Genomic DNA, 19,313 nt, shown 5'->3' on the forward strand with positions numbered 1-19,313 from the left:
CATGTTGTGGAGTTGGAGTAAATAAAAAAGAACAAAGAAATAAAGAACGTGATTTTTATAAAATAAATTTTGTTTGTTAATTAAATATTTAACTTATGACTAACAATAGTATCAATTTGAAGATTTAAAATGTTGAGCTGCAGTAAAATAGTTGGACAACTATTACGCGCTACAAGAAATAGTAATTTAAATTGTATTCAAAGCACTAGTGTAATTGTCGGTGAGTTTAATTTTTAATTCTAACCTCTGCTTCATACACAGTCATAACAATAACTGAGTAATAAATAATTTTTATTGTTTCCTCAATAAAGTCGTTACCTCAAAAATTTTTAATTAGAATAATTCCCTAGAATATTTTTACTTTGGAATTTATTTCTTGGAGCAGTTATCGAAAACGCAGTTCGTGATCGATTGTTATTATTCTTTGTAATTAATTTTAAATTATAATTAAATTTCATTCCTGAGTATGGGATGAAATTTCATGAAGTTTGAGTACCCACATGATATATTTTTAAATTCAAAATTTATGACTCAAAAATTTTTTGTTTTTTTTCTAATAATTTGAATTTTGAAATTTGAACATCACAGAATAATTCTTTATGACATTTCATGAAGTTTGAGTACCCACATCACTATGCTACAAATTCGAAAATTTTTCAAATTTACAAATTTTTGATTTTGGAAATTTTTTTTCAAAATTATTCATATTTTCTAATTCGACTTAAACTCCCGAATAAAATGAGTACTCACACATACATGTTTAAAAAATCCATTCAAAATTCAAAATTTTGATTTTGGAAAAATTCAAATTACCGCTTTTTCACAAAATAATCGTGTGACTACTCATTTCAATTGAAAATCCACTAGGTGCTCGAAAATCAGCTCCATTTTTCACTAATCTTCTTTTAACCTCCCAAAATTCAAAAAAATAAAATTATAAATCCCCAAAACCAAATTTTGAGAACTTGATCTTAACATATCGATGTTGGTACTCATTTTACGCGGAATCGCGTCAACTTTTCAAAAATCCAACTCAATTTATCTTACAACCCTTCATTCACCAACAAACCCAACTTTTCACCAGCAGCAGATTTAAAAAATAACCAAAACAAAAATTCTAGGATACCCACCAACGGTACGAACATACATAAAAAAAGTTCCAAAATCTTCAAGTCCCCCGGCAGAATGTCCAGTAAAAACACCCGGGAGCAAGCTCCCCCCCGAGTGCGAAGAAATCTGCGGGAAAATTCCTCCATCTGGAAACCACGAGAACCCAATCACAAAATGGTGGAAGCAGATCGCAGCGTCTCTAGTAATAACCAGCCTGGCCTACGCTTTTTATAATCGTTCCCGCTCCGAGGAGCCTCCAGCCCCCACTGCCCCCAAAGACTCAAAACCGCGTTTGAAATCTCCCGCCTTATCTTCCTCCCTTCCCCAAAAAGTTCCATACCTGCTAATAGGTGGCGGCACCGCTTCATTCTCAGCGTTCCGTTACATAAAATCCCAAGACCCCACAGCAAAAGTTCTAATTATCAGTGAAGAAGAAGATTTTCCTTACATGCGCCCGCCATTGTCCAAAGAATTATGGTACGACAAGAATCAAGTTCCCGCGGATTTGTCATTCAAACAATGGAACGGAACGGAACGAAGTCTCTACTATGAGCCGAAAGAGTTTTTCCAGTCAGTGGAAGATTTAATGAACTCGGACAAGGGAGGACTCGCAGTCGCAAGTGGCTGGAAAGTCGCGGCCATTGATGTCTACAACAAAGTCGCCATCTTGGAAGACGAAACGGAAATAAGTTACGACAAGTGTCTGATAGCCACTGGATCGACGCCCAAGCAATTGGAAGTATTCAAAGATATACCGAATGAAGTACGAGACAAAGTGATGGCCTTCAGGACCAAGGAAGACTTCATGAAACTCGCGAAACGGGTGAAGGACCCCGCGGTCAAGGACATCGTCATCATTGGGGGAGGATTCTTGGGCTCTGAGTTGGCCTGCTCGTTGGCGCGCCATCTGTCGGAGCTGCAGAAAAACGTCTATCAGATTTATAAGGAGAAGTTTATTATGGCGGGGATACTTCCTGAGTATTTGAGCGAATGGACGACGAGGAAGTCGGAGAAGGAGGGGGTCATCTCGGTGGCTAGGGAGGAGGTCAAGGGCTATGAGACGGAAAAGGGGAAATTGAAGCTGAAGCTGAGTAGTGGGAGGGCTATCAATGCTGATGCGGTCGTGGTGGCCGTGGGCGCTGAGGCCAATACGGAGTTGGCGGCTACCAGTGGGCTGGAGGTTCATGAGGACACGGGAGGTTTTTTGGTTAATGCGGAGCTGGAGGCGAGGAAGGATCTCTGGGTCGCTGGAGATGCCGCTAGTTTCCATGATGTGAGGCTCGGGAGGAGGAGGGTCGAGCATCATGACCATGCGGTCGTCTCTGGGAGGTTGGCGGGGGAAAATATGACTGGTGCTGGTAAGTTGGAGGGAAATGGGCCTTATGGTGAAAAATGGGTCAGTTATATTTTTTAATTTAGTCGAGAGGGGTAAGAAAGATTGTTTGGCGTAAATGGGCCTTATGGGGCTCATGTAAATTTGGGCCTTATGGAATTGAAATGGGTCAATTTGTATTTCGAGTCAGTCAAGGGCGGCGTGGGAATAGAAATTGTGAATGAAAATGGGCCCTATAAATTTTTAGGGGTCCAAAAACGTCAATGGGCCTTGTGGAGTAAAATGAGTCAGTTTTGATTTTTATACTTTAGTTAAGGGTCCAAGAGATTCTGAATAAATTTTTTAGTAAAAAAGGGGCCTTATGAGTCACGTTGAGCTTGGGGCCTTATGTAGGTAAAATGGGCCAGCTTGAATTTTTTATTTTGTATTTCGAGTCGGCCAAGGACAGGGATGGGATAAATATTGTAGGTGAAAAATGGGCCTTATACATTATAAGGGGCGAAAAACTTTAATGGGCCTTATAGAGTGAAATGGGTCCGTTTGAATTTCTATAAGCTAGTATAGGGTCCAAGAGATTTAAGAAATCATTTTTAGTATGAAATAGGTCTTAGGGCCTCACAGTGGGCCTTGAATGGGTAAATGGGACTTATGGGGTGAAATAGACCTGTTAAAATTAAATTATTTCTTAAAATTTGCAATAACTCCGAAAATATTAGATTTATTGAAAAATTGATAAGGATCTTTTTTGTAGAGAATTGAATTCCCTACAAAAAAGGTCTCTTTTAATTTTGCCGTAAATTTGTAACTTTCGACAGAAACTTAGTTTAAAGTAAAATGTATATTTTAAATTATTTAATTAAATGCAGGTAAACCATATTTGCATCAATCGATGTTCTGGAGTGACCTAGGACCGGAAGTTGGTTACGAAGCCGTTGGTATAATTGACTCATTGTTACCCACCGTAGGAATATTTGCAAAAGATGGAGTATCTAACGATGAAAGTACTACAGTTCCTCAATCAGTATCACAAACTCAAGATAGTATTGATAATAATATTTCTGATAATGATAAATCAGGAGATGATTACGGAAGAGGAGTTATTTTTTACTTAAGAGAAGACAAAGTCGTTGGAATCGTATTATGGAATATTTTCAACCGCATGTCTATCGCAAGACAGGTAATTTTATTTTTCTTATTATTTAAAAAAAATTGCAAATGTTAAATCGAGTTGAATAATTTCTCTAGTAATTTTTTATTAATTATCTGTAGCGTAGTTGAGTAGAGTAGGAAATTTCCTATAGTTTGAGTACCCACATCGATATGTTTCGGTTACAAAAATAAACCGGAAGTAAAAATAGCAACTGTAGTATAATTAAGATTTTTTGAAATTTTTGATTTTACTACTAGATTCGTTAGGAAATTTAATGAAATTTGAGTACCCACATCAATATATTTTAATCAAAAAATCAAGTTTTGGAATTTTGAAAAAAAAATTTATTTTTGAATTTTTTTTTTTGAAAATGACAATTTTGTGTTATAGCTGATGTAATTACGAGTACAATGACTACCCACACTGATATTCGAAAAAAAGAAGCTTGCAGTCAAAAATAATTAATTTTTTGAAAATTAATTAGTAATTAAATGAATTAATTATGACTTTATTATAACATAAGGTTGTGGGTACTCATTTTACGTGAAATTTCGTCAGCTTTTCAAAAATGTATCTGAAAATTTCTTTAAAAAATTTTGTGAGCAGATTTTAGCCAATTTAACGTCTGTGAGTTTTACAAATGAATAATAATTTTTAAATTTTATTTCACAGGTATTATCAAGAGGAACAAAATTAGATGAAATAAATGAGATAGCTAAGTTATTTACAATTCACGAAGATTAATTATAATTTTTTGTTTATTATAATAATTTTTATAATTAACTCAGGTATGAAAGTGAATGAGCGGAAGTTTGTACATAAAATAATTTTTAAAAAATATATATGTATTTATATAATTACTTAATCATGTTCGATATGCGTAGAGTCGTAAAAATTTGCACTTAAATAAAAAAGAAAAATTAGTAATTAATTAAATTTATTCGATTGACTGAGGGTTTAAAAAAAAATTTTGTTAATTTCGTGGTAAGAATTTTTTTTTATTAAAAATTTTTTTTCTTAATTTATTTATTATTTAAAAATTTTTAATTACTTAATTAATTTTTTAATTTATTTCTTCAGAATTTAGTATCCGTTGAGTTAACGCTGGAAGAATTTTGTTTCGATGTCTCTTAGCCAAACGATCCATGAATCCAAGATAATTATGGCATTTATATTCGCTTAGATTCTGTAAATAATTATAATTAATTAATTTTTTAAAATTGACGTTCGGTTAAATTTAAAAAATGGCGGTAAAATGAGTTATTTAAATAATGGGTAAGTTTAAATATCATTTCTGGCTAAACTATCAAACTTATCAAAAAATTTATAAGGACATTTTTTGTAGAGAATTTAATTTCCTACAAAATTATCTCAGTCCATTTTTGTCGTATCTGCAATAGTTTACCCGCAATTTAACAAAATAAATAAAAAAACTTACCAAACACTCGGGCCAAGATTTTTTTTCAATCATATCATTAATAATTATTGGCTCGCAGTGTTGCAGTAAAGACACACAATAATAAATAATATAATCTGGTTGGTTCATCAAACAAATGCTTATAAAATTGAGTATCTCGTCCCATTCCAAAATGCCCCAGAAAATTTGCGTCAGCAGTCTGTCGGAGACAATCCACCATTTTATCCCGAATTCTTTCTGAAATAAATTATCTCATTACTCTTGAACACTCAGATATATTTTACTGTCAATTACTTTGAGGCAATAATTAATCCTAGGTAACTCTTGATTAACAACTGCTTCAATATGTCGAGCGATGAGAAATTGTGTGGCATTTTCTTGCTCGTTATTTGCATCGAATACTAGACCCAGTGTCCTCCACATGTAAATTGCCGACGGAAAACGTACCAACTGTTTTATAAATCCTTTACACCTGTAATTAAATTAATTAATAAATGAGTCGATGATGAATTTGCGAAACTTTATTTAAAAGATAAAATTACAATTTTATTGTAATTAATTGGTATAAATCTTTTGAAAGTGTAAGATAAGTTTTCAATCTGAGACTCGAATTTCAAATTTTTTAATTTTTTAATTTTGAAAAATTTTTTTTTGCAAAATTGACTTTATATTCGAGTAATTGACGTCATTCCGCGTAAAATGAGTACCCACATCGATATATTTGGAAAAAGTACTTATTAATCGATTAATCGATCGATTAAAAATTTGAGATTTGAATATTAGGTTGTGGGTACTCAAATTTCAGGAAATTCGCTCCTGAATTCAATTCCGGAAGTCATTTTTTCCTACCATTGAACCCTGAGGAAAAACGCCTGAAGTTCACGAGAATCGTTTTTGCGAATTAAGTCTAAAATTTTTTAAAAACTTACTTTTCGACGTTGCCGTCACAAATAATGAAAACAGTGCTCAGGAACCAGTCAAAACCTCTAAATTTTCCGTCCTTCTCATACTGAATGAATCCATGCACTTTTCCAAAAATTTCCTTCAGATTTTCTTTGGCTTTGAGCGGATCTTCTAGCTCGCAGTGATCCTCAGCGAACCTGATCGCTAAATCGAACCCGATCTCTTCCTCCGGGAGCCAGAAGTACGCGGACTTTTCGTCCCATTTGAAAACGTCAACCCATTCGACGGTCGGTATTGCCTGTTCCATTTCTTCCAACAGATTTATTACCGTCGCATGCTAGAACGTAATTAACCATAAACTTCATGAACTTCACGAACTTCAATTTTAAAAAAATTTCATACCTTCAAAGGATTAGGTGAATTTTTGTGTGCCTTTTTAATCTGCGATGCCCAAGAAACATCGCGGAATCCCGGCTTGCACTCGCTGAGAAGTTCGTTCAGCTCTGATTCAGACTCGGAACTTCGCCGGTTGCGTGAAAAATCTTCATCAACTTCAGGCGGAAATGAATCGAAAATTTTAATCCTCTCTGGGTCTGTTACTGCCCAGTTAAGTTTATGTTTTATAAAATATGAATTCCATAGAATCCTGTGTCTTAAATAAGCACTTTGATCTACTGCGTAAACTTCATGTACTTCACGTACTTCAGGTACTTCACTTGTGTCGTCAACTTCAGGTACTTCCTTTTCAATTCTATAAATTTCATATCCGTCATAAACTTCACGTACTTCGCGTACTTCATGAACTTCACGTACTTCATTTTCTAAATAATTTGTATCTTCTCCAAACTCACAATCTTCTAATTTTTCTTCGTAATTTGCAACTTCAATCCGACAATTTTTTTGAAGTTCAAGAAGTTTTGTCTAGACAGAAATTTATAATTAAATTTTTTTTTATACGAGAAGTTTTGCAATTATAATTACCTGAAGATCGTAAGTATGCATCAAATGGATCAAAGTATCCAGATTCCAGATCATTGCTTCCAGTACCAAAAGACCTAACTCATGATAAATCGATCCCTCGATCATCGAGTGCGTGATCAGTTCACAAAAACTTCGTGGATACTCTTCTTCATTGTAATCTCCAGAATCCAGTGCAAAAATACTATAACCTAAAATTTAAAATCTCATTCTAATAAATTATTCATAAAAAAATATCAAAAAATATTTTTAGCCCCCCACAAGTACGATTCTTTAAAAACCCTCAAAATTCCCCGTAGAATGAGTACCCACAAACCTATACTACAAAAAAATAATTTCCATCGTACTTCATACCGAACTTCGTAACCTTCATTTCGTACTTCAGACCACCTCACCAAATATATCGATGTGGGTACTCAAACTTCAGCAAATTTCCTCCCGAATCTCGTGACCTTGACCATTTTACCCCAAATTCCTTAGAACACCTCGATACATCCCAAATACTCACATTCAGTATTCAAACCCAGTAGCGCGACAATATGAACAAACTTCTTCACATTGTCTTGATCCCAGGGCTCGAAAAACTTCTCCTTCTCCTCCAAATTCCCACAAATATCTTCCAGCAGCATCGAAAAAGTCTGCGGCACCAGCTGCCTCATGATTCCTCTCGCCTGATGAAAGAACCCCGCGGCACTGATAAAACAAACAGTTTCACACGAGTCCCAAGAATGCTTCAATGGATTAATAGCCCCTCGAACCAGTTCCTCCAAAACCGTCGGGAAATCTGTCAGCATTTCCAGCCCCAGAGGATTAACCGCGAGCTTGATCATCAAATTTTTAGCCCCCGCGTCCAACTGCTGGGTCCAGTTTTCGTACCCAATAGAAAACTTATCAATTTTATTGTAAAAAAATTCCAGCGCCCCCAGTAAACTTTTAATTCCTTCCCCCACTTCCTCCGTGTCGTAGAATTTTTCCAGGAATTTAAAAATATCAACGACTAACCCCACATCCATTACTGCGAAAGGCTGCCTCAGAAGATCTGCGCAGTGGCTGATCACCATCTCCACAGGCGGCAATTCCTTCCCTCCCGAACTTGTCGCTCTCCCCTCCAGTAAAAACGCGCGGCCATCTTGTAAATCCGTCATGAACATCAAGATGTCGACCGTGTGACCCCAGATTCTGGCGCCCGATCCAGCGCCTCGGCCCTTAATCAACGGATTCAGTGCAGCATGGAACAGCCAATTGTCTACCGGAAATGTCGGCTGCAACAAAGACTTCAAAGCCCGTCTCAGTTCACTATAGACGACTCTAGAGGCCGTCGACGACAGCGCGCACTGATTCAAACATCCAATCAATCGCTTACAGAAGTCCGGGGCCGAAGGTGTCTCCATCTCGGTCCCAACTTCAGCGATCACTTGTCTCCCATTTGAAGTACCGCACAACTGGCCCAGTAAATTCACCCCATGGAAGTACGTCAGCGTCTCTATAGTTTCCCCGGAAATGAAAATCGTCTGCGTCGAAAACGTAATCAAAGATGGCGGATTTTCAAAACCCGCGGCGACTAATTTTAAAATAATTTCTAGTAAATTTGGCGACTTGGCCAGTGCGTTTACGAAAATTTTACGGGTCGCAAAACTGTGCATCCATTTTCGCGACCAGGTGGCGCTGGGGTCAAGTACCGAAATGAAGTTCAGGGTCGAAAGTGTCTTAGTCACAGAATTATTTGAATTCTGCGAGCTCAGAAATATCAAAAATTGTTCGATCATTTCCTCTGAAGTACGATCCGGTGTCCGCATAGACTTCAGTACTTCTTTTTGGTACTTCACAATAAGATACAAAACGCGAAATAATTTTTCGTGTAAAAATAATTTGAAGTTCACGCCAATGTTCAAATTCGGCAACGACTCATTTAATTTTTTTCCGAAGTACTCGGTCTCGTAGCTGGCGAGTAAATTTGTGTAAACTTCATGCGCGCGTGAAGTGAGCAGCAACTTCGCGTGAACTTTTAAACTTGACTCGAACACGGGGCGACTTGGGTCAGCGAGTCCTTGCTGAAGAGCCGAAAGCAGCGACTTGAAAACTTCATCATTGAAGTTCGTGAAGTCGCATTCCAATAGCGATTCGTAACCTCCTAGACGCACGTGGTTTGGTTTTGAGGATGAAAGGTTGTCTAGGAGTAGTGATATGTCCGTTTGAGGTTTGAATGGACTCCAGGTGTCGCTGAGCTCGCTGAAGGACAACGGACTTCGCGGTACTTCATCAGGATCAACTGACTCTGATTGTAATTTGACTTTAGTGACTTCTAAAATTTTCTTTAGGTCTTTGGTAGAGGTTAGGTCGCTAACGATATTCTCGATATCGATTTCTCGATGTAATTTTGAGGTTATTTCTGATGCAAAATCGTCTTTTAGAGTTTTTTGAAGCCATTTTTTAACCGACGGTGTCAACTCTGACATCACTCACGTGTTACTGAGGGTATTGATGTTTTTGTGTTGTGTTGTGCTCACGGTTGCTAGGATACGGGAATATATTAAGGTATTCGTAACACCTGTGTTGTATATATATATATATATATATATATTTTTTATTAGAGAATTAAGAATTTTATGAACTTATTTTTTTTATTTTGTTGACGTATAATTATCTGGTCGTTTTGAATCAACGGTGACCCGATGATCATATTGTATTCCTAAAGGATATATTAATAATATGAAAAGGAGTTAATATTTGAGTTGTTGGTAAAATTTCCGGTGGAATGAGTACCCACATCGATACTTTTTAATCAAGTGATAATTAGTTAATTAATCTGCTGATTAATTTTTATGAAAATTAATAATCAAGAAAAGTATGTGATGTGGGTACTCTAGTGACTCGTAATTGTGTGAGGAGTCGATATATGTAAGCTGTTGGGCGCTCATGTAATTTGACAAGAAAATAAAAATAAAAATTATTTTTTTTTTTAATTTGTTGTGATTTTTGGATTCCTTGTGAAATTTTTAATTATATTAATTCTAGTTGGAAAAAAAATAGAACCTACTATGATTAGCGGTAGTAATATTAATAATAAAAAAAAAAAATATTTAAAAATTTTTTTAACATTTTTAAAAAAAGTAAAATTCAAATTTAATAAATTAATTGCCTCTAATATTGATGTCGTTTTTATGAGTAAATTATATCAGGTTATGAGTTATCACTTATGTATGAATTATTATAAAAAAATGATAATTATATAAAAAATTTAAAATTCTAATGGAATAAACCAGAGGTTAAAATAAAATAGCGATCAAGGCTTTAATACCACGCATGATATCGATAATAAAAAGAAAAATTATTTATATTTTTTAAATTTACAATTAAAATATTTTATATAAAAAATATATAAATATATATGGGTACATATAATTAATTTATACAAATATTTGGTCACGTATTGATACCAGAATATTTGGACACTTTGATCTGAGGGCATAAATACCGTCCTGTAGAGAGCATACTCCTTCTATGTTACATTTTATCAAAAATTCAGCAAACTGAAAAATATAAATTACTGTTATAAGTTGAGTAAAAATTTTTTTAAAAATATGTGAGTGTGCTATCTGAATTACTGATAAAATTCCAAGTTAAATGAGTACCCACATGACTATATTTTGATAAAGTCATAAATCATTGATTTCTTATATATATTTAATTATATATAATATACTTTTGGTACTTCTGGTTCAAATATATTGATGTGGGTACTCAAACTACTCGGCATCGCATCCTCTATTCACTGACATAGTTTGTGTAATTTTTATCAAAATAAAAAAATAAAAATTTTGAAAATTGAAGAAAAAAAATTTTGAAAAAAAATGGATATGATATTTAGAGACAGCACAAAATTTCCTGTAGAATGAGTACCCACACGACTATATTTTGAAAAATTGTTTGGTGAGTAATTTTACCCGCGAGTTAATTATTTAAAATTCGCCGGTTCACACTCAGACCCAAATATATCGATGTGGGTACTCAAACTACTCGTCTCCACCTCCTCTATACGTAGCAAGTACTGAAACTTACCAAAGCATTGTTCTGATCATGCGGACCAATAATAACTACAACCCGATTATCATTTTCATGATCAATTAATATTTTTGCTTGGCTTCCTAGTGTCTCTATATTCGTATGTGATAACTGTACACTCGTAAACGGTATATTAATACTTCCTTTTACTGCTCCTCGCTCATATCTAAAAAAAAAAAATTCCGTAAAAAATTAAGATTCCAAAAAAAAAAAAACTTCCAAACTTACTGTATATTATTTCTGATATCAACTACTATTAATTTGTCTCGTTTATTGTCATAGTAATACATAAAATCATCGATACTGATTCTCGGCATATTTTCAGTTCCATTTTCTGGTTCTTTCCAATTATTTGCCTGCATAAAAAAATTTTTTTTTAATTCATGTTCATTTTACCGCCAAACTTCTGCCTCAATAAAAAAGTCATTAAATACTTTTTTATAGGAAATTTAATTCTCTACAAATTTGTTTCAGTGCATTTTTTCCGTATCTCCAATACTTTAGCCAGAATTTGAATTTCAAGTACAGAAAATAATAAATGTCATCCTATGATCAATAATTATATCACAGTCTCTTTCAAAGTTGAATTTCTTAGAAAATATTCAAGATATGAAAAAAATGATAAGGACCTTTTTTATAGAGAATTCGATTTCCTACAAATTTGTATTCTTTACTTTTTGTCGTATCTCTGATAGTTTAGTCAGAATTTGAGTTTTAATGTTTTGGGATTTTTTGTCCATGGAATTTTATTATTTCTTACCTTTGATTGGTCATACTGATATTTCCGGTAAGTAATACTTGTGGGTGTGTTGTTGTACATATCCATCGAATCTTTGACACATAGTTCGATATCTATTTCCGGTAAATCTGAGAATAGTAAAATGCATTCGTTGAAACCAGAAGTCAGTAATGAATCTCTCAGTTGCTTCAAAATTGCCAGGCCGACCATCAAAGGAAATGATGAGTCTCCTAGTAGTAATTTGTCCCATAAGTGAAGAATTTTATGCAATGGAAACACATCTGAAAAAAAAAAAAATTTCAAAAAAAAAATTTTTTTCAAAATTTCTATTAGTCGATTTTTGGAAAAATTTTTTTGAAAATTCATTTTTTTCATTTACTGAACACTACAGTCATAAAAAATCAGAAAAAGTTCTAATTTCATAGACCTTTTCATTCACAACAAGATGGCGGCCTAAGAAATCAAAATGGCGCCAACTGCAGAAAATTCAAATTTTTAATTTAAAAAAAAAATTACTGCAGCGAAAAATTTCAAATTTTTTATCACTTGAGACCATAGAATTTTTTTCAAAATAAATTTTTAGTTAAAAAATGATTTTTCTATTTTTTACAAAAAAATCACTAGCGCGGGAAATTTAAAAATTTGAAATTTTTAAATAAAAAAAAATAACTTACGTGAAAACATAGTAAGAAACCAAGGAATTGCGAATAATTCCGGCACAAAATTGATTCCCTTTAAATGATTTGCCAGTTTCGGATCATGGAACCCAATGATCTGCGAAAACTTCCCCAGGTATTCTTGTATGACCTTACTGTTGTCCTTGAGAAAGAACTGATGCAAGTACTTGGGCACAAAAGCCTCCAGGCACGCAAACGCCCTCGCCTCGTTGTTAAAATTCAAATATAAAAATGGCGCCGTGAGTGAGTCGAGTCCCTGCCAATAGACGTACTGCGGATTATTCCTAACCCAGGCCTTAAGTAGTCTCTGTAGTCTCTCGTGACCCGCACCAGAGGACAGCAGCTCACTGTACTGGTGACATCTAGGAATGTCGACCTCAATCTGCCTGTCAGTGTGCGTCGGGGTTTCCTTGTCGATTTTTTCATACCTCTTCTGAATGTCCCCAACAACTCCCAGCAAAGCTGCCCAAACCTGACCCCTGACCGGTGGCGGAATGTCCTTATGAGCTTCTCTCAAAATGGCCGTCCGTGTTACAGGATATCCCTGCAGAAGTCTCTCATACAAAACTAACCTATAAAATTGATACTCGGTGTCCCTCTCGCGGATGATCAGTGGTAGCTTAGAAGTCGAACTGGTCAGCTCGTCTTGCAGCTTAAGGTCAGCTTCGGTCATCAATTTCGGGCAATTTGCAATGTAGGGCACGTGGTAGAGTCGCTGTTTCAGAGTGTCCAGGGGCACTTTGACCACCCGTAGGTCCAGCAGACCCGCGGTGTCCCGGCGACCAAACATCTGACCCAACAAAATTATCAAATTCGGTATCGACAAAATGGGCGGTCGTGATCTAATAAGTCCCTGTTTTTTTAGTTCCACTGTCATGTCGCCACCAGCGAGTTGCCATAGATAGTAATAGTCGTCCATTTTCCGTGTGACCACGTCTATGAACTCATCATCATCTGCAGCGTCCCCTGACCTCAAGTCTTTAAAAAGCGGGAGATTCAAAAGTTCCTTGGCGCCCAAACGTTTCGAAGGGTTAACCTCCAAGGCGGCCTCTACAAATTCTCGCAGATCTTGGGGTATAGATTTGTAGATGTCATGGGACTCACACTCGCGGGCCAGTCGTTCGAAAATTCCGTTTTCGGACTGAAGGAGACTCAGAAGTTTCCATAGACACTGGGCCAGTTTTAGGTTAGGCCACAAGGGTTTTTTGAGCAGTAGCTCAGCTATGATCATGCCGATGGACCAACTGTCTACTTTGGGACTACTGACCACCGTCTGGTCATGGAGAAAGACCTCGGGCGCCGTGTACTTGGGGTACCCGATAGGGAAACTCACATTCCGGCCGTAATCGGTCATGAAGTAGAGCCCGTAGTTGTAAAGTTTTATGTCATGATTTTTGGTAATGAGAATATTTTCGGGACTCAGGTGTCGGTGGGTCAGTCCCAGGTCGTGGATGTGGCTCAGCGCGGACAGGCATTGGTAGGCGATGTATTTAATAGTAGCCCAGGTTAAGTTTTCGTTGGTTATGTGACCAGACAATGGCGCCCCTGTGTACTCTGCGACGACGATCGTCCTTTCGTGTTTACCACGGACTATATCGAGGTACGATGACAAATTTTGGTGACGAATTGTCTTTAAAAATTGTGATTTACCGTAAATTGTTATGGAATTTGGGGTTACAGGCAGTCCATTGCTACCACAGAGTTCTGTTGGGTGACTTTGAGCGAAAAAAGTCATACCTCCGAGACTACGCTCCTCGTTGTCTAATATCGCGGGGCACATTTTTAACTCACTCACTTTTTTATTTGTTTTGACAACCAGGTTATGGAAAACGGATAATAACAAATGACGATCTGGGGTTCGGGGAGGCTGGTAAAGAGGGAAATCCCATTAGCGACGGCGCTGGTGGGTAAAAATGCAACTTGGGAGATTTGGCGGGAATTATTTGAATTTTGAATTTACGCGGGAGATTTGAAATTTGAATTTAGAGGTTTTTATGATATTTTTGGTAATAAGGGGAGGGGGGGGTAAATAAGTAAAGTTTTGATAGTTATTAATTTATTTAATAGAAATTATAGATGGATTAATAAATCTTGTAAGACAGCTTCGGCTATTTGAAGAGAGTAATTTGATATGGATGTGAAAGAACCGAAAGTGCTGCATTCAAATTCGGCAAATCCGAGGATTATGTTGTTATCACTATTGACAATTGGCGATCCCATGCTCATCTGTAATTTAATTAAATTAATTATTTTTTGTTGATAATTTACTATGTGTGATTTTAAGTGGTGATATCTTATGAAATATAAGAGATAAATATATGTTATATACGGTCATTGGATAGGAAATTTAATTTCCTACAATTTCGGTCTGATTGTAAATTTCTGTAGGATCAATATTTCAAAAGTTACAGCCATTTTAAAAATAGTTTTCAAAAAATTCGATTAATTTACTGGAGTTGTCACTTTAATTGGGCATATCTTGAAAAATATGAAAGATAAGTATATGTTGTATATGGTCATTGGAAAGGAAATTTAATTTCCTACAATTTCGGTCTCTTTGTAAATTTCTGTAGAACCAACCGTTCAAAACTTACAGCCGTTTAAAAGAATTGGAAAATATTAATGAACATCTTATTGTTTTAAGTGACTTTATCTTTGAAAATATATGTCCTACATAATTTTTTCATTAGACAAAATTTATAGGAAATTAAATTTCCTTTCCAATGACCTCCGAAGATATACATATATGTTGAATAATAACCGAGATATCTGTTATTTGAAAAACTCCTCAATGAAATGAATGATAAATGATATATTTTTTTATGATAATCATAATAAAAATCAACAAACCTTCAGATAATAACTGAATTGAAATAAGTAGTGATTATTTAAATATTGTCTAGGACTTAAAATCCCACTTGGATCATAATAAACTGTTTTGCGAAAAAATGGATCGTTTCCTTCTCGAAAATACTCGCCGTCGTTATAACAAAATGCAGTGTAACCAAAAGATAATAATTCAGCATCAGACTGTAATGGAACTGATGGTAATTGATAGAGGGGTATTTCTTTTTCAATAATATTTTTAAGCTTAAAAAAAAAAAATTGAATAATTATTAATTTAACTTACAAGACTTTTTTTTTTAATATTACCCATTATCTCGGCTTCTGATAAAGTTACACAAAAATTGATAAGAACATTTTGATAGAAAATTTAATTTCCTACAAATTTATTTCAGTACATTTTCTTCGTATCTCTGATAGTTTACGCAGAATTTAAATTTAAAGTTCGAAAAATATTTTTGATCATAAAAAAAATCTTGAAATTTTTTTTCTGTTCCTTAAATTCTAAATTACGGCTCAAATATTTAAAATAATGAAAATTTATAAGAATACAAATTTCTAGCTCATTAAATTCTCTACAAAAAAGGTCCTTACAACTTTTTTCATAAACTCAATAGTTTCTTAGCAACGGCCCTTCAAAGTTAATATTTAAAAAAAAAATTCAAATTTTAAATTTTCCCGCCATTTTATATTTTTGAAAAAATGTATGCAGCCATTATTTGAAACTTACCGTTAACAGAATAAAATGACCACCGAATTCTCGGCGTTTTATTACAGGCCGGTATAAATTATTTGCGTCCCAATTAGAGCTCGCGACAAAAATTGACCCGACCTGCGCATCGGGGTCAATATTGTTGCATAGTTTTGAGTAAATTATGTGTTGTTGCGATATCGGTACACCTACACATCCATTATCATCATCTTCAGTAATAATGACAACTGATTTTGTAAATCTTTGAGTTAATTTTTGTATTTTTAATTGCCGCTGATTTAAGGCGCGATTAATTATCGCTTTAATGCCCTCAAAATACGGAGCAATTTGATGAAATTTATTTATTATTTTACATTCTTGTTCAATAAATCCATAGATCGTGTAATTATTATCAATTACTGGTGATCCATTTTCAACCTGTGTCAAAAATTAGTTGATGAAATTTATCAAAAAAATATATCAGCATTTTTCAAGTAAACGTTGGACTCGTGACTTAATTTCACGAAGTTTGAATACCCACATCATTATATTTCCGTTAAAAAAAAAAAAAAAAAACGTATTAATGATGATCATGATTAATTTTTCAAAAAATTTTTTTTATTAAAAATAATTATTTTCTATTTGTTACTGAGGAAATTCTGAGTTAAATGAGTACCCACATCGATATATTTTAAAAAAACTGGCGATCGCAAGCTGGAAGCCGGCCATTAATCATTTAATTAATTAATGACATTAACAGAAATTTTTTAAATGACGTTGTAAGCACTAATTTATGGGAAATTTCATCGAGGATGTAAGAAGTTTGCTTATTTTTCTGTAAAAAAATTTTTGGCTCATAATTAATGGGCATTAATCATTAATTAATCATTAAGATGATTAATGGGTCATGTGACGTAATGTATCGTTGTGGGTATTCGTTTTACTAGAAATTTTAATGAGGATACAAGAAAGCTACTCACTTTTCTGTAAAAAATTTTTGATTCAAAATTTATGGACATTAATCATTAATTAATGATTAAAATCATTAATAAGTAATTTGTCGTAATGTATCGATGTGGGTACTCATTTTACTGGAAATTTCGCCAGCTATTCAATGCTCAAGTTTATTTTTCCATTAACGTTGATTAATTATGTGATTAATAGATTAATTCATTAATAGGTTAAATTAAATAAAAATGAGAAGTAATAATTTTTTTTTAGTATTAAATTCGACTTACTGACGCAATATCTAGAGATTTAGGCCGACAAATTCTAACTGAATTAGGATCGGAGTTGATATCAGAACATTCCATGTACCGAGTTACGTTTTGTTCCAATAAATTTTCATCAGCTTCCAGACTATCGATTGAATAATCATAACTACAGCGTGCACGTTGACCAAATGACATCAGGTTATAACTCGATTCCAAAAAAGATGGCGATAATTTATAGAAAGTTATATTTCTTTTTATTTTTTTTTTCAGCTGGATAAAAAAGTTGATTAATGTCTAATTACTTCTAGACTATTGAAGATATGATAAAAATGTATTCTACACTTTTTGTAGGAAGTTTAATTCTCTATAAAAAAAGTATCTATAAATTTTTCTGTAAATTCGAAAGTTTAGCCAGAATACTAATTTTAAATAAAAAAAAAACATCTATTTTCGCGGACTCGGGAAAAAATTCCTTTTTTTTTAACTTCAAAATTAAATTATGGCTCAACTATCACAGATATGATAAAAATGTATTTTACACTTTTTGTAGGAAATTTTATTCTCTATAAAAAAGGTATCCATAAATTTTTCTGTAAATTCAAAAGTTTAGCCAGAATATTAATTTTAAATAAAAAAAAACATCTATTTTCGCGGACTCGGTAAAAAATTCCTTTTTTTTTAACTTCAAAATTAAATTATGGCTCAACTATCACAGATATGATAAAAATGTATTCTACACTTTTTGTAGGAAATTTTATTCTCTATAAAAAAGGTATCTATAAATTTTTCTGTAAATTCAAAAGTTTAGCCAGAATATTAATTTTAAATAAAAAAAAACATCTATTTTCGCGGACTCGGTAAAAAATTCCTTTTCTTTTAACTTCAAAATTAAATTATGGCTCAACTATCACAGATATGATAAAAATATATAGAAATGAACTTATAGATAATTAAATTCTCTGTAAAAAAGGTATCTATAAATTTTTTGATAAGTCGATTAGTTTAAAAGTTATTGATCATTTACCGTCAGAAGTGCTATGTGAGCTCCGAAGAACCGCGAGCTTTCAACAAATCGATAAGAATTTTCAATATCCCAGTCAACGGCATCATTTACAATAACCACCGATTTTTTAATATCAATTTTATGACAGAGCGTTGAATATATAATGTGTCTTTCCGATATCGGTACTCCGATACAGCCGACATAATCGATTGCGCTGAATTCAACGACGATTGCCGCCGTCGGGAATCGATCCGCGATTTTTTTAATTTCTGACCAACGGCTCAATACTTCCGTACCTCGAATAAATTTTTAAGAAATATATTAATCAATTATAAAAATTTTTGCGGGAATTCAAAGAAGACATCAAAGTTTAAATCCTATTTCAATTTCCCAGCAAACTGACAAATCGTTTTGGAAAAAAAATTTGAATTTTTTTTTTTTAAACACTTACCTTCGGCAGTAACTAAATTTAAAAGAGACAAAATGATCATTAATTTAATCATGATTATAAAAAGAACTAGTTTCATTAAAGCTCAGGTGACTACTGAAGATAAATTTTTTTTTTGAACTAATGTATTTTTATCTTTGAAAAGTAATTAAATAATTTTTTTACAAGTCAATAACACTTCGAGGCTATTGCTGTTAAATTTTATAATAAAAAAAAATTACCGAATTATAATTAAATTAAATTTTTTTTTTACTTAAAATAGTTTACAATTATACTTTAAATCGATATTTAATGACATAAAAGTTACCGATAAAAAGTAATACTGGGAAATTCGTGACGTAATTTTATAAGTTTGAATACTCGCATTATTCCGTTGTAAAAAAAATTCTGTTGATTATTATTAATTAATTTTTTGTAAAGATTTTTTTTTTTTAAAAAGAATACTGTCTCGTTATTACTGAGTAAATTTCGAGTAAAATAAGTACCCACATCGATATAATTGAAAAATATTATCGCAACTCGAAACTGGCCCATTAATCATTTAATTAATTAATGAAATTAACAAAATTTAAAAATGCCGCCAAAATTACTCATTTCACGAGGAAATTTATCACAGATATGTGAAGCCTACTTATTTTTCTATAAAAAATTTTTTGGCTCAAAATAAATGGGCATTAATCATTAATTAATGATTAAAATGATTAATGGGTCATATGTCGTAATGCATCGTTGTGGGTACTCATT

At 33.6% G+C, this 19,313-nt stretch overlaps 4 protein-coding genes across 4 annotated transcripts; 1 reads left to right on the forward strand and 3 right to left on the reverse strand.

Annotated features, from left to right (window-relative positions):
- Position 1: 1 nt before the first annotated feature.
- Positions 2-4,767, forward strand: LOC103570727 (apoptosis-inducing factor 1, mitochondrial). The gene is made up of 5 exons (XM_008548565.3): positions 2-220; positions 1,122-2,468; positions 3,310-3,620; positions 4,266-4,577; positions 4,674-4,767. The coding sequence occupies exons 1-4, from the start codon at positions 130-132 to the stop codon at positions 4,335-4,337; spliced, it is 1,821 nt and encodes a 606-aa protein (XP_008546787.1). The 5' UTR covers positions 2-129; the 3' UTR covers positions 4,338-4,577; positions 4,674-4,767.
- On the reverse strand, positions 4,657-9,836 carry LOC103571638 (protein broad-minded). The gene is made up of 7 exons (XM_014439476.2): positions 7,373-9,836; positions 6,895-7,082; positions 6,316-6,834; positions 5,940-6,250; positions 5,305-5,482; positions 5,032-5,247; positions 4,657-4,779 (listed from the first exon to the last, which is right to left on the reverse strand). Exons 1-7 carry the CDS (start codon positions 9,345-9,347, stop codon positions 4,657-4,659), a joined length of 3,510 nt encoding a protein of 1,169 aa, XP_014294962.1. The 5' UTR covers positions 9,348-9,836.
- A 388-nt stretch (positions 9,837-10,224) lies between these two features.
- Positions 10,225-14,234, reverse strand: LOC103570735 (TBC domain-containing protein kinase-like protein). Its single transcript, XM_008548577.3, has 5 exons — positions 12,367-14,234; positions 11,714-11,973; positions 11,182-11,309; positions 10,951-11,119; positions 10,225-10,421 (listed from the first exon to the last, which is right to left on the reverse strand). The coding sequence occupies exons 1-5, from the start codon at positions 14,147-14,149 to the stop codon at positions 10,299-10,301; spliced, it is 2,463 nt and encodes an 820-aa protein (XP_008546799.1). The 5' UTR covers positions 14,150-14,234; the 3' UTR covers positions 10,225-10,298.
- Positions 14,235-14,353: 119 nt separating this feature from the next.
- LOC103570746 (uncharacterized) lies at positions 14,354-18,677 on the reverse strand. The gene is made up of 6 exons (XM_014439513.2): positions 18,573-18,677; positions 18,143-18,417; positions 17,143-17,388; positions 15,944-16,342; positions 15,220-15,459; positions 14,354-14,595 (listed from the first exon to the last, which is right to left on the reverse strand). The coding sequence occupies exons 1-6, from the start codon at positions 18,646-18,648 to the stop codon at positions 14,440-14,442; spliced, it is 1,392 nt and encodes a 463-aa protein (XP_014294999.1). The 5' UTR covers positions 18,649-18,677; the 3' UTR covers positions 14,354-14,439.
- Positions 18,678-19,313: the final 636 nt, after the last annotated feature.

Source organism: Microplitis demolitor, chromosome 4 (assembly GCF_026212275.2).
Source record: "Microplitis demolitor isolate Queensland-Clemson2020A chromosome 4, iyMicDemo2.1a, whole genome shotgun sequence".
Classification (NCBI taxonomy): Eukaryota; Metazoa; Arthropoda; class Insecta; order Hymenoptera; family Braconidae; genus Microplitis; species Microplitis demolitor.

Coding starts and splice junctions, on each gene's coding strand:
- LOC103570746 (XM_014439513.2), bottom strand. CDS start 18,648: ATGAAACTAGTTCTTTTTATAATCATGATTAAATTAATGATCATTTTG. Junction 16,343..17,142: donor AATCTCTAGATATTGCGTCA/GTAAGTCGAATT, acceptor TTTTTGACACAG/GTTGAAAATGGATCACCAGT. Junction 14,596..15,219: donor AATTCAGTTATTATCTGAAG/GTTTGTTGATTT, acceptor ATTAAATTACAG/ATGAGCATGGGATCGCCAAT.
- LOC103571638 (XM_014439476.2), bottom strand. CDS start 9,347: ATGTCAGAGTTGACACCGTCGGTTAAAAAATGGCTTCAAAAAACTCTA. Junction 6,251..6,315: donor ATTCACCTAATCCTTTGAAG/GTATGAAATTTT, acceptor ATTACGTTCTAG/CATGCGACGGTAATAAATCT. Junction 5,483..5,939: donor TGTGACGGCAACGTCGAAAA/GTAAGTTTTTAA, acceptor ATTTAATTACAG/GTGTAAAGGATTTATAAAAC.
- LOC103570727 (XM_008548565.3), top strand. CDS start 130: ATGTTGAGCTGCAGTAAAATAGTTGGACAACTATTACGCGCTACAAGA. Junction 221..1,121: donor AAGCACTAGTGTAATTGTCG/GTGAGTTTAATT, acceptor CAAAAATTCTAG/GATACCCACCAACGGTACGA. Junction 3,621..4,265: donor GCATGTCTATCGCAAGACAG/GTAATTTTATTT, acceptor TTTATTTCACAG/GTATTATCAAGAGGAACAAA.
- LOC103570735 (XM_008548577.3), bottom strand. CDS start 14,149: ATGTGCCCCGCGATATTAGACAACGAGGAGCGTAGTCTCGGAGGTATG. Junction 11,310..11,713: donor ATCAGTATGACCAATCAAAG/GTAAGAAATAAT, acceptor TTTTTTATGCAG/GCAAATAATTGGAAAGAACC. Junction 10,422..10,950: donor ATGATCAGAACAATGCTTTG/GTAAGTTTCAGT, acceptor TATATTTTTCAG/TTTGCTGAATTTTTGATAAA.